Raw genomic sequence first — 12706 nt, 5'->3', positions numbered from 1 at the left:
TAAATTCCTTAAGAGAGTCTCTTCTTTTCTTAAYMCTCTTTAATAAAGAGGAGGAGTATTTCTTACTAGAGATCTTTCTCTTTTTAGGCTTTAGAGAATCCTTATTTCTAGCTAGGAAATTTTCCTAAGGTCTAATTGCTTTCTTTGCCTTTCCTAGCTATAGATAATCTTATATAAAGTATTATCTATTATAGAGGAAGTATATTCTTATCCTTCTAAAGGCTGCTATTATAAAGTCCTCCCTATAATAGAGGTCCCTTACTTCCTAAGATTTAAGGATAAGTAGGATCTGTTTATAGTTCCTAGTAAGTATTAGCTAGGCTATAATTGTATTTTTAGTTAATTTAAACTTAGGAGGGAGTGCTAAAAGAAGGATCCTAATTTTCCTTTTAGGTTCTTTTATATATAACTCCCTTTTATTAACCTCTATAATCCTCTTTGCTATTAAACTAATCTGTACCTAGGCTAATCTTACTATATCTTCCTCTCCTATTCTAAAGTTTATAAGTTATTATACTATTAATATAGTATATGCTATAAGCACCTTACTATACTTCTTCTAGAGGAAGAGCTACATTTTAGTAGCTATCTTTATATCTATTAATAATTAAATCTTATCTGCTTTATCTAAGCTAACTCTTAATCTTAGCTTATACCTGTACTTAGCATTCTCCTTTTAAAAGTTTAGCTAGCTAGCTATTCTTATAACCCTAGCATCTAGATTAAGGAGTAATAAATTGTCTAAATTAATTAATCCCTTAATGTTATAGAAGATGCCTTTTCCTTCTAGGTTRTCCCTCTATAGTTCAAACTATCTTTTCTAGTTCTCTCTTATTAGGATTAGAATCCTAATATAGGTCTAACTGTCCTTCTCTTCCTCTATTTTAGTATATAAATAGCTTAGTCCTACTAAGGCTTTAGTAGTAAAGTAAAGGGTGTRTATATGTTTTAAGGCTTTAGATTTAGAGTCCTCTACTCCTTATAGCTATTAGACAATCCCTTAGTCCTAATAGTTAAATGTTCTAAACCCTTAGGAACTAATCTATCTTCTATGTTTTCTTCTTATCTAACCTGCTATTAAAACTCCTAGCAGTGCAAGATAGGGTACTAGAAACTAGTGTCCTTTCTATATTAKCTTTATAAGGTAGGAGAAACCTTTACTACTTTAAGGTTAAGGTCTTTTTTCCTTCGGCAAACCCGGGCTTATAACCTATTAAATATTAGTCGGAGGTTCGCAGATTTTTAGGGGTAGAGTAAAAGAGTATCTTAATCTTTACTTAGCTTACTATCTCCGATAGGCAGTACTTAAAAGTAGGAACTAATATGTTTATTTTATTAATTATCTAGAGATATATCTCTATCTCCTAAGAAGAGATTTTACCCTATATAGAGTTATATAACCTTATAGCTACTTAGCTCTCTGTTATGTTAGATGTACAGCTATTCTATAACTGCACTTTCTAACAGATATCTCTTATCTTAAGTACTATAAAGGAAACTACTTAGAAGGCTATTAAAGAACCCTACTAAACTAGTACTTRGACCTAAAGTAAGACCTATTCCTAAACCTAAGAAGGAGAAAGTCCTAGAACTAGCTCCTCTTTAAGCTTTTATAAAGGTTCTATCTCTACCCTTTAATACTAGAGAATATATTAAGTACCTATCTCCTAATATTTAGGAGAAGTAAAACTAATCTTCCTCCCCTATAGAGACTAGAGGTTAAAAAAGAGTAAGGGAGAATAACTTCGATATTAAGGAACCTAAGATAAAGAAGGAGAAGATCCTATAAGAACTTATAGTACTTATTTATAGAATAGATTAGCTAGAGGACCTAATTCCTAAAATATACTAAATTACCTTAGAAATCTAGCTAAAGGAAATAGAAGATAAATTCTTAAAACTATATTTTTAGTAATTACCTAGAATACTATAATCTAGTAGAATATTCCTATTCTATAAAGCTATAAAGAAGTAGTAGGAGATAAGGAATAGGAATTACTCTAGAAAGAGGCAATCTAAAAAGAACTTAATTCCCTTATAAGTAATAATACCTAGAAGTAAACTATACTCCTAAAAAGAGTAAACTTTATTACCTTTAAATAGGTATTTATAGTTAAGAGACTTATAAGTAGAGTACTAAATAAATTAAAAGTAAGACTTATAGTAAGAGGATTCTTTTAGAAATTTAGGATTAATTTTATAAAGACCTTTACCCTAACTATTAGGTATAAGACCTTAAGAACCTTTATAGCAGTAGTCTATAAAAAGAACCTAGAACTCTACCTTATTAATATAGATAGTATATTTATAAATAGCTATCTCTAAGAAGATATCTTTATAGCTCTACTAGAGGGAGTTAAAGTATCTTAAGGATATATCCTCTAAATCTTAAGAAGCTTATATAGATTAAAGTAAGCTATAAGAGACTAGAACTAGCTCTATATCTTAAAGCTTAAGGACCTTAGATTTATTTAATTAGAAGTAGATCCCTACTTAATATTCTAAAAGGAAAAGGGACTTATAATTATAATATATATTAATAATATCCTAATTGCCGGAAAATTAATAGACTCTATAAACTAGTTTAAAAAGAGCTTTAGAAAGATCTTTAAAATTAAGGATCTTAGAGAGCTATCTAGGATTCTTAGAATAAATATAATAAGAGATAGAAAAGCCGGGATACTAAAACTTAACTAAGGATACTATATCTAAGAGAGCCTTCTAAAACTTAGAATAAAAAAGGAGTTAGTAAAGCTAACCCTCTCCTTAATAGATAGCTATAAAGGACTTAAGAAGTTAGAACTAGATAATAAGAGATATAGTAAGGAAGAGTACTAAATAACTATTAGAACTTAGATATAGCCCGCTATTATTACTAGGCCTAATATTACATTTACTATTAATAAGCTAAGCTTATTCTTAAGTAACCTATCTAAGAAATATATAAGAGCCTTAAAGAAGGTCTTAAGGTACTTAAGATTAAACCCTAATATTAGAATTATATTCTTAGCCGAGGGATCTAAAAGCCTTCTTAGTTACTCTAACTTAGACTTTACTATAGACAAATTAGATAGGAAGTTAGTGCTTATAAATATGTTTATACTTTATAATAGACTAATCTCCTAAATAAGTAAGAAACAGAAGTCTATAACTATCTTAATAATAGAAGCTAAGTTTATAGTAATAAATGCTTATGTAAAGTAATTCTAATTCCTCTCTATACTTCTAAGAGAGATAGGCTAGCTAAGTTTAATTAGAGAATATGCTTTCTAGCTAAAGATAATTATAAAGAAGGAAATAGCTAATTAGCTAAGACCTATTTATCTTTTTAGGGATAACTAGGCCTACTTAACACTTATAAAAGATATATATATTTATAAAAAGTTAAAGTATATTAATATTACCTATAACTATATTAGGAGACTCTAGTAGGAAAAGAAGATTAGTATTAAGTACCTTCCTATAAAGAAGATAGTTATAAATAGCTTAATAAAGCCCCTAGGTAGACTAGGATTCTAGGCCTTTATATCTTATCTTAAACTCTATTAAGTAAAAGGAAAGGAAGGGGGAAAGGAAGAAAAAGAAACTTTTTAATTCTAAATTTATCTAGATCTCTTAAGGACCTAATAATATACCTCTAAGAGCCTCCTTACCTAGAATGTCCTTATACTAAACCTACTGTACCTTAAGAATCTTACTTAGCTTTATATCTACTAACTACTTAGAAATTAAGATAAGATTATAGGATTCCTCTATAGCAGCTCTAATATTAAACTTAGTAGGCTACTAGAAAGCTGCAAGGCTAGCCTTAACCCTATTAATAAAGTAATTAAGCTTTATAGTATTTAGGTCCTAATCTTAGATAGTTTAAGTAATAATTAGTAGGATAATTTAGTAAGGGCAGTAAGACTTATAATATAGTATTTAAATATAAACCTTTTTAGGGCATTAGTAATAGTAGTTACTTATTAAACTAATAGCTTTTTGCTATTTATAAGGATTTAAACCCTAGTAACCGGCATTCTTAGGTTATTAGAAGCTAGGTCCCTTCTTAGAACTAGATTAAGGATCTGTCCTAACTACTAAGATAAGAAGCTACTATAAAAGTAATAGTATATATAAATATAGTAGGTTTCCTTTACTTTATATTTGTTCCTTCTAACCTAAGTAGAAGTATTAAAATAAGTAGGTATAGAAAGGAGAGATAAAGTATAGTTAGCTAGTATACTTAGTAATACTAAGTATCCTATAGTTGCATGTTCCTTACCTTAAGATGCTTTAATAGCTAACTAAATTAACTATATTAATTCCTACTTTAAGTACTGTATATATTAGGCTATTAGCTAGTTAAAGATTATTATCTCTTATCTCTACCTTTACCCTACGACCCTCTAGGAGATCTAGATGCGCTTTTGTGTTATTACGGATTAATTTCTAACATTACCTATATATCGCCTACCGCTTTATACTCTAGCTCCTTCGAGCTAAGATATCGGGAATCTACGCTAGTTAACTACCTTACCCCTCGTTTAACGCGCTAGTAGACTAGACCTTAGTCTATAGCTTACCGGGGTCGAGTACTACGTAGCGAGATATATAATAAACTATTACTCCTTAGCCGTATAAAGTTCTCGTACGGTAGACGTATTAGAGGCCTCGATATATACGTAGGCCTAGTAGGTAACTAGTATATCTACCTCGAGGACGTCTTACGTAGTAGACGCTAGTATAGCTAACTTTAATACCTAAGTCGGGGTCGGTAATATTTCGCTATAAGCCTATTAAGCGCTCGCCTATAGCTATCCCCTATAAAGGTCGGGAGTAGAGTATTCTTCTAGCGAATATAGGAATATCGAGTATTATAATATAAGAGTATTAGCGTTACGGTAGAAGCCGTTAGCTAGCCGGAAGGTATTAGGCGCTTTATAGCCCGTAGTTACCGACTCGGCGAGACTACTTTATACTATCGGTACGATATAACTTCCGGTTCTAGCGCTAACCTAAAGTTCGGACGAAGGTAGACGTATCCCTTTAGTCTCGTTACTCTTACGTCGTCTAGACTTCCCGCGACTACGCCTTCGAATACTTACGCTTTCCTCGGATATCTAGAGGATAAGCGTAAATAGCCGGGATATATATAATACCGGTAGACGCGATAAAGTCGTCGCCGGTCTTAAAGGAGTTCTACTCGAGAGTAGATATATACCGCTTACTTAAACTTCTTAAGTAATCGGCACGAGTTAGTACGGAAGGTTAGTTTAACGCCGTTATCTAAGGGTAGTAATACGGCGGTAATAGTACTTTTTATAGCTACTAGTATAGCGACTAGTACGGTAAATCTAGGTGATTCTTAGAATCGTACGGAGCTACTATATATAAGGTAGCGTGTCCTAACGTAGTAGTAAAGTGTGTACGGGACTAGCTAGCTAACTCAAGTGTAGAAGTAAGGCCATGCCATTACGTAACACTAGGGCGTAACAAGCAATCTAGKGGCAAGCGGTAGTACATCCCGTCCTCTTCTATTAATGCACCCACCAATCGTCGCTTCAACAATTTTGGGATTCTGTTCTCATCCTGGCAGGCCGCGACCTTCTCTTGCTATTTCGATGCGTGTGAGAAGCTATGTAAGCATCCCGCGTTATCAGCATCGTTATCACTGCCACCGGAAACGCATGAACCATGGCCCGCACGGCCTTACACATTACTTCAACAGACGGAAACTCGGAAGCGATGCCCCAACATGTTCGCAATCATGCTGACCCCAGCTTCAACTCCGAWAACTTTCAGTCTTCCGACGCTTGCCAACGCCATCTTGACAGTCTCCTCGGATTCACTTATCTCGAATCTTTCGACGAGCTGGGGAGGTGGTGTAGTAATGATGTCGATCCCATATCGATATCAAATACCCCATTGCTGGAACGTCAACCAAGGCTTGAGTCTGTGCCAGGGAAGTCTTCTAAAGTCATGCTGATCCACGACTACCAAGGAGGATACAATCGCTACGAAGCATGTCAGGGAGCATTCACCAATGCGGACATGTACTCGTGTGAATACCTTCAGCACGTCGAAACTTTCGTGTACTTCTCACACAAACTGGTCACCATTCCTCCGCCGACGTGGATCAACAGCTGTCATCGAAATGGAGTATATTGTCTCGGAACTTTCATCGTTGAGCCCGGAACGAAGGACATGCAATGTATCTTGGAAGCGGATGAGCTGGGCAGCTTCTGGGTTGCCAGCCAACTCGCTCAAATAGCCGAGATCTATGGCTTTGACGGCTGGCTGATCAACATTGAAGAGTCGTTTCCACTTCTATCATGGAGTATTGACAGAATGGAAGGCTTTCTTAGACAGTTGAGGCGAGATGTCGGCACTCAGCGAAGARTTGTATGGTAGGCCTGTCATCCATCTTTTGTATCTGTCCCCAACTAACACCGTATGTGGGTATGACGCCTTGACGACGCTTAATTTCGTATGGTACCAGAACACGCTCAACTCTCTCAATCTGGCCTTTGCTTCTGCAGCAGGCTCCATCCTGACAAACTATGCCTGGACTCCAGAGCTGGCCATGCCAGCTCGACACATCGCGGAGAAGAGTGGGCTAGGTCTTGATAATGTATACTTCGGAATCGACATGTGGGCACAGAACATACAGACTGGTCGGCATCGTAGAGTGACATACCCAGTCAAAGGCGGTGGTGGAACGGGCACCGGACTTGGTCTAAAATCACTGAAGGAGCTTGGACTGAATACCGGTATCTTTGCACCTGGTTGGTCTTTCGAACATTTTCCAACGGCCAGCTGTCGAGCGGTAGAGAGATCGATCTGGCTGGGCGACGAGCTACCCGTTGACCTAGCCTGCGACTGTCTTCCAGAGACTCCACACGAGCTTGTCCCTTACAGATACAATGGCATCATTGAGCACGCGGAAAGATACCCCTCAGGGACGCGATCTTTCTTCCACACAGACTTCACACGAGCATTGAACCCGACCACAAGCAGGGCCTTTTTTCCCCACATTGGAGCTCAGTCTGTACTGCCATTGCGAAGCACAGCTGTGCTGGATTCAACTTCCCAGCAGACACCACGAAGCTATCGCATTTACGATAGATCAGTATCGGCTTCTCTATCCAGCGTCCCGGCGAGACTGATAATTTCCATAGACAGCCCGCAAGAACCCGTTCTGTCAAATCGGGTCACTGCTATCCTACCGCTTTTCGACCTTTTCATCTCAGCCAGCAACACTCATGAGCTCTCGGTATCTTTCCGAAATCCTGAGATGTCGCCGTGCACACTGATGCTCGTTGTACAATGGTCATTGGGACATCAACATCGTATCGAGTTGCCGCATAAATCGCACGACGTACAGAACATCAAAAAACATCTACCATCCAAAGAAGAGGCCATCAGTGGTATTTCTCTCGAGGTAATATGTGCCGACGAGAGAATGCTTCCCAAGAGCAAGATCAGCATTCTGGAACTATTCTCACTCACTATCCAGCCTTCTGGAATTGATCAATGCTGTGACATCACTAATTTAAGGCTCGAGGAGCGTGGCGAGGCAGAACGTAGGCACCATAGGTTGGCTTGGGAGGTCGACGGATGGAAGCACGAGCAAGCATGGGAGTCATCGGGCATCTCTTTCAGCGCCACCACGGGTCCATGCGCGTACTTCATGGTCGAGATCAATGGCAACCCTGCTGGAAGGGCATATGCGCTGGAGTTTGTGGTGCCGGGAAATACAGAAAGGGTAGTTGRCTTGGACGGGACTATCGAGGCACAGATCACAGCAATTGGATTCGATGGGCGGATTCTGGCAAAAAAAGGGGAGACGCTTCACTGGCCTGTTGGGGATGAGGATTGGGTATTAGTAAGTCGCAAGGACGGGGATGGTGCTTGAAAGCACACAGTCTATGAAGCGTGAAGCTCTATGGGCCGTTCAATGATGATAGCTTTCAAATCAACGCCCTTGCCAGTCAACTTGTGCTAACAAGGGCCGAGCGCAGAGGTTTTGTGCGTAGATGAAGACCCATTTGGCTGGTTGAATGAAAGTCGCTTTGGCACAGAGTCGTCTCAAACTCCAGAGCGCCAGAAGCTGGCCAGTGGATTCACCGAGATCATTGATCAGTAGTCACGACATTTCGGAACTATGAGAGGGAAGAGGCTCGTCAAGCACATCCTCTGTGTAGTGGGAAATCTGCCGGTTCATTCGCATCATAATCATTCATCATTCATAGCAACAATTCTTGACAGCTACTGACTCGACTCCACACGCTGGCATTTCCAGAAACAAACCTTGACATTCGTACGGTCTGAGGATTTCCTGTGATAATCGTTCGAAGCCTGCCTTCATCTCGCGCATATCCTGTCGCCATATTCTGTATTCTCTGCCCTACTCACGTTCCCTCTTCCTCATAATCGCTCGGGTCTCCGCCAGCTCGATCAACGTTTCCGAATTGCACTTTGGAAAATGCCCTCTTGAGCAGCTCGTCTTGGACTGAAGGCCGAAGCCCAAGTTGAGATATAAAGTCAAGGTGTCTGGAGTGCGGACCGGGATGACGAGTCCTGGTGCGACAACACGTGCCTCTTCCCAATCGAGTTATCATGGCCATTCACTTGTGTCGTATTTCCTGGTATACATCGAACTCACTCAACAGTTGTGTAAAATCTGGGATATTGATGTACCATCCAGAACTGGATGTTGTGAGCATCCGGAGAAACAGAGAATTGGAAGACAGCAAGCTCATATACTTGCCGTGGTAGCAAACCGATAGAGATCATCTCACGACGAGGATACCTTGCTTTGTCACTGTCTGTAGAGGAAGGGTCTGAGTAGGCCATGACGATACTGCTGGCGTGCGACTCCCGACGGATTACGCTCTACGGGATCCATTCCCCCCTCAGCACACTTTTGACCCCTTCGTCCAGGAAGAACCATGGCCAGATGCTCCAGTACCCTAATTGTTCAAAGGGAAGCGCCAGGAACGACAGAGGTACGCTCATGAATAGCAGGACCCAGCACAGTCTMAATGTCCTGATGTCTAACGCTCGCGTCCYCGAGCTGCTCAAGCAAGTCTCGAGACGTTCCAGGATTCTCTCCACCACCACAACTTCCAACAAGATTCCTACAGGCTGCGCGAAGAAGAAAGAACCAATCAGCCATCTCAACTTCCACGCATTCGCAGCCTCTGGTGGAACGAGACCCATGTGGGTGATTCCGCTCAACAGGAATGCACTTCCGCAGATTATTCCATATCTGACGGTTCCTTTTCCAAGTCCGAGACGATCGCTCAACCACCTCCCAGGTTCGCTAACGGCATGTCTCATTTGTTGGTGCCACCAGGTTCCCCATAGACCTCGCAAGCCAGAATCAAGCACCGCTGCGAAGGGACCGAAATGAGGACGTGGCCACAGGTGAGTCGACCATGTATGATAAGCTCCTGACGCAGGATTGATCAAGAAAGAGAGGAAGGGTGGTATGAGGTATACTCCAAGAAAGTGGAGGATAAGAAAGCTATAGAGGAACATCCCGATGGATAGAGAGCGGAGGAGGCGAGCTGGAACTAATTGGTAGAGCATGCGAAGGATGCTGAATCGCGTTGGTAAAAGATAAGTGAGAACATCGGCGCTGCTGCCCTTCGAATCGTCGGCGCTGTCATACGGCAATATTACGGTCTCAATCATGTGGAGCCGAAGGGCCAGAGGCATTATGATCAACATCGCTGGGATCCAGATGAGCATAATGTTCCCCACGAATCTGATCCGTGTTCGGCGAAGGTAAAGTGGCGAGACAGATGCGTCGTGAGATGGACGACCAGTCTTCCATGAAGTGAGGGGCCGCTCGGAGATGAGTGTCAAAGTCCATCTTAGGCGAGCTAAGAAGGAAGACGGGTATGGCCAATCGACAAGCTTGCTGTCAGATGCTCGCAGTCCTTGATGGCTTTCTCGCAACTCTCCAGCAGGTCTCGGCTCATTTTCCTCTTTCTCCACTACTACTCGCTTAAAGTCTCTCCTCGGATCTCTAAGTACTAGAAAGTACAGACTCCACCATAGTGTATCCATGCTGATGACATCTGGACCTTTCATTGCAACGACTGCGTGAATAGTCGAGGCCAGAATAACGGGGAACACGGTCGTAGCCAGGGCATTGTGGGAAAGGATGTGTGGGGGTGCTAGTAAGCTGGCAGGTAAAAGGATATGTGGGACGAAAAAAGTCCAGCTCTGCGGTCCTGGCACTATGGTGTTCACCAGATGAAAGTAGTTTGCAGTGGTAGTGGTCCAGTTCAGGCTCTGCATTGCAAAGATCTGCATCTCGCTGAGGTCACTTCTGGCTGCGTTCTTCGCGTTCCGCCTCCAGAGTTGCAGCAAAGGTCGGGATTGCATCGACTGTCGGGACAAGGAGTTCCATGTCTCTGCAAACCTTCCATGATCTCATCATTGGAGATCGCCCATGCTATGTTCACCTCGTGAGTTGGGAAACTGTCATTATCGCCGTCATTCTCAACACAGCAAAACTATTGTCAACCGCCTAGCGTATGTTCTGCAACAGTGCTTTTGAAACGTGAGAGATGGAAGAGGAGTGATCGAACCGAGCGAACCTGGCACAATGTCAAATGTGTCGTTGATTTTCCAGGGTCCACTTCGTAATCACGGAAACCACGGCCACGGCGCCTCCCCTCTTCGCGACTTCCGTGAAATACCTCCTAACAGCGTGATTTCTTCGATACCGCCATTTCCGCTCTGTCTCTTCTTTTGTATACCATTTCAGTCAACAGCCCTTGACTCGTTGCAGAGACATTCAGATTCACCCATTGCGCCGCCAAAACATGGACTTCTCCGATTCAACGACCCGATATGCAGCAGTCATCTCCGTCGTCGCGCTCCTGGCCGCTTTCCTCCTTCTACAGCCCACAGGATTGGTGAAGTGGCTGCAAAAGAAGAATTACCAATATGAAGTGACATTCGCCCTCTACATGTTGACGCCCACCGAGAAGTTCATCTTTAGTACGACCTCTCCTGTCACTATCAATCTTTCCCAGCTAACGTCTTCTGACAGACTCCGTCCTCTTTCTCACCGTCTCAATGCTCCTCATAGCCACAATTCTCTACCTCCCAAACCACATCATGACCATCTCGCGACGGACGTACTACTACTTCGCCGGCGACGCGACAAACTCTACCTCGCGACAAGCAGCGGAGACCGCTTCGAAAGCGGGAACCGCAGTCCTGGACGCTGCGACAACATGGGCGCAGACTGCATATCAGGCAGCTATAAATAAGACTGCGGCTGCAGCGCAGGAGGTCGCGAGTGAAGCTGCTACGGCCCCACTTGTGAACTGATGGAGGCGGTTTGGAGGCGCATTGCTATTTCTGGAAACGGTTCAGCGTGGAGTTCAGGATATCAAAATCGCCAAACTCGGCATGAGCAGATGGTGCTTGCCGGACGGCTTTATGGGAGATACGTAATGTGTATTGGAAGGGTGATTCATGGTGGCCAGCAAAGAGCTGCTTTTTTTCCCTGCAATGGCAAGGTCTTCGGGGGCGCCTATGTCTGAAAGCTGGTACTTGGACGTTGTTAAGTCAATTGGGCTACACATGTCCCTCAAGAAGGTAGGAGGAGGTTCCATTGGCATGCAGTTGTTAGGCCGACGGATGGGACCAGAATTGACCCCCTTTGAGAATATTCCTAAGTACCGCGACATTTTTCAATCCGCGACTTCACTCAACTCCCCCACGTTTAGACGCTCTCCACTTCCTGAACACACATTTGCTCAACTGAACACTCGCCAGCTTGATTATCAACCAAAAGTCAGCGGCATATTCTTCGTCAAGGACGAGGAGTCGGATATCAACACCAAATATGGACTACTCCGCTCCTGAGTCCGAGGTGGCCATCAAACAAGAAGACATCGAAGGTTCCGAGGACGATTCGCGCACCCACAAGATGTCACTCTCTGAGGAGGCTGAGGCATGGGACCGCTTTGATATGCCGAAGTTGGAGGTCTGTTGCATCGCGCAACCTCTTCTCAAGACTCTCTCACTGATAAATTGTAGATCATATTCAACAACATGCGCGAAGTCTTCCAACGCGTCGTCTTCGGTAGAGACAGCAGCGGCGATCCAGACCTCTTTGATCAAGACACTGACTCTCCATCCGAACGCGAGAAATGGGACCTTCAGGATGCCTGCTGCTACTTTCTCGAAAACGAAGACATTGTGCCTCAAGTTCACAAGGCGCGGGCGAATCTCATGATGGTGTGGCTCATTGACACGGAGACGGAGAGTGAGCGGTATGCCGAGCAAGCAAGCTTCTATGTTGAGTGCTTGGCTGAGGATGTTGACAAGATGTTTGGAGTGAAGGAWGCGCGGGTGGAGGGATTGAAGGAGGACTTGTATGCAGCTCTGGAGGAAGTTGTGCGACGCAAGGCTGAGGGTGACGCGGAGATGGATGAGGATGAGATGGAGGATGAGGATGAGGATGAGGATGATGAAAAAGAGTGATAAGCTGGGCAGAAGTCCGGCGGTGAACGCAGCGTTCCCAGCAGACTCTCCTCATTGTCGAGACTTCTTGTCTTGCCATCCCTCATCATTCGCTATCCGAGCGAAGCCGACTTCATGCTTTACAACACTTTCAAGTCCTGAGATCAATGCAATGAGCCTCAAGCGAGACCTTCTTCACCATGTGTGAAGGATTGCTTGTACCGCA

The 12706-nt window shown here is 42.6% G+C and overlaps 4 protein-coding genes; 3 read left to right on the top strand and 1 right to left on the bottom strand.

The window, feature by feature from the left end:
* Nucleotides 1-5679: 5679 nt before the first annotated feature.
* RCC_09389 (uncharacterized protein) lies at nt 5680-7900 on the top strand (the record flags this gene model as incomplete). XM_023774631.1 has 2 exons in its annotated part: nt 5680-6392; nt 6445-7900. 2 exons carry the CDS (start codon nt 5680-5682, stop codon nt 7898-7900), a joined length of 2169 nt encoding a protein of 722 aa, XP_023630399.1.
* Nucleotides 7901-8880: 980 nt separating this feature from the next.
* On the bottom strand, nt 8881-10296 carry RCC_09388 (uncharacterized protein; the record flags this gene model as incomplete). Its single annotated transcript, XM_023774630.1, has 1 exon — nt 8881-10296. The coding sequence occupies one exon, from the start codon at nt 10294-10296 to the stop codon at nt 8881-8883; it is 1416 nt and encodes a 471-aa protein (XP_023630398.1).
* A 530-nt stretch (nt 10297-10826) lies between these two features.
* On the top strand, nt 10827-11340 carry RCC_09387 (uncharacterized protein; the record flags this gene model as incomplete). XM_023774629.1 has 2 exons in its annotated part: nt 10827-11004; nt 11057-11340. The coding sequence occupies 2 exons, from the start codon at nt 10827-10829 to the stop codon at nt 11338-11340; spliced, it is 462 nt and encodes a 153-aa protein (XP_023630397.1).
* Nucleotides 11341-11860: 520 nt separating this feature from the next.
* RCC_09386 (uncharacterized protein) lies at nt 11861-12501 on the top strand (the record flags this gene model as incomplete). XM_023774628.1 has 2 exons in its annotated part: nt 11861-12001; nt 12055-12501. The coding sequence occupies 2 exons, from the start codon at nt 11861-11863 to the stop codon at nt 12499-12501; spliced, it is 588 nt and encodes a 195-aa protein (XP_023630396.1).
* Between the last annotated feature and the right edge of the window lie 205 nt (nt 12502-12706).

The sequence above is a fragment of the Ramularia collo-cygni genome (assembly GCF_900074925.1).
Source record: "Ramularia collo-cygni strain URUG2 genome assembly, contig: RCC_scaffold17, whole genome shotgun sequence".
NCBI lineage: Eukaryota > Fungi > Ascomycota > Dothideomycetes > Mycosphaerellales > Mycosphaerellaceae > Ramularia > Ramularia collo-cygni.
The sequence above is the reverse complement of the archived record's forward strand: the minus strand, read 5'-3'. Positions and strand labels throughout refer to the sequence as shown.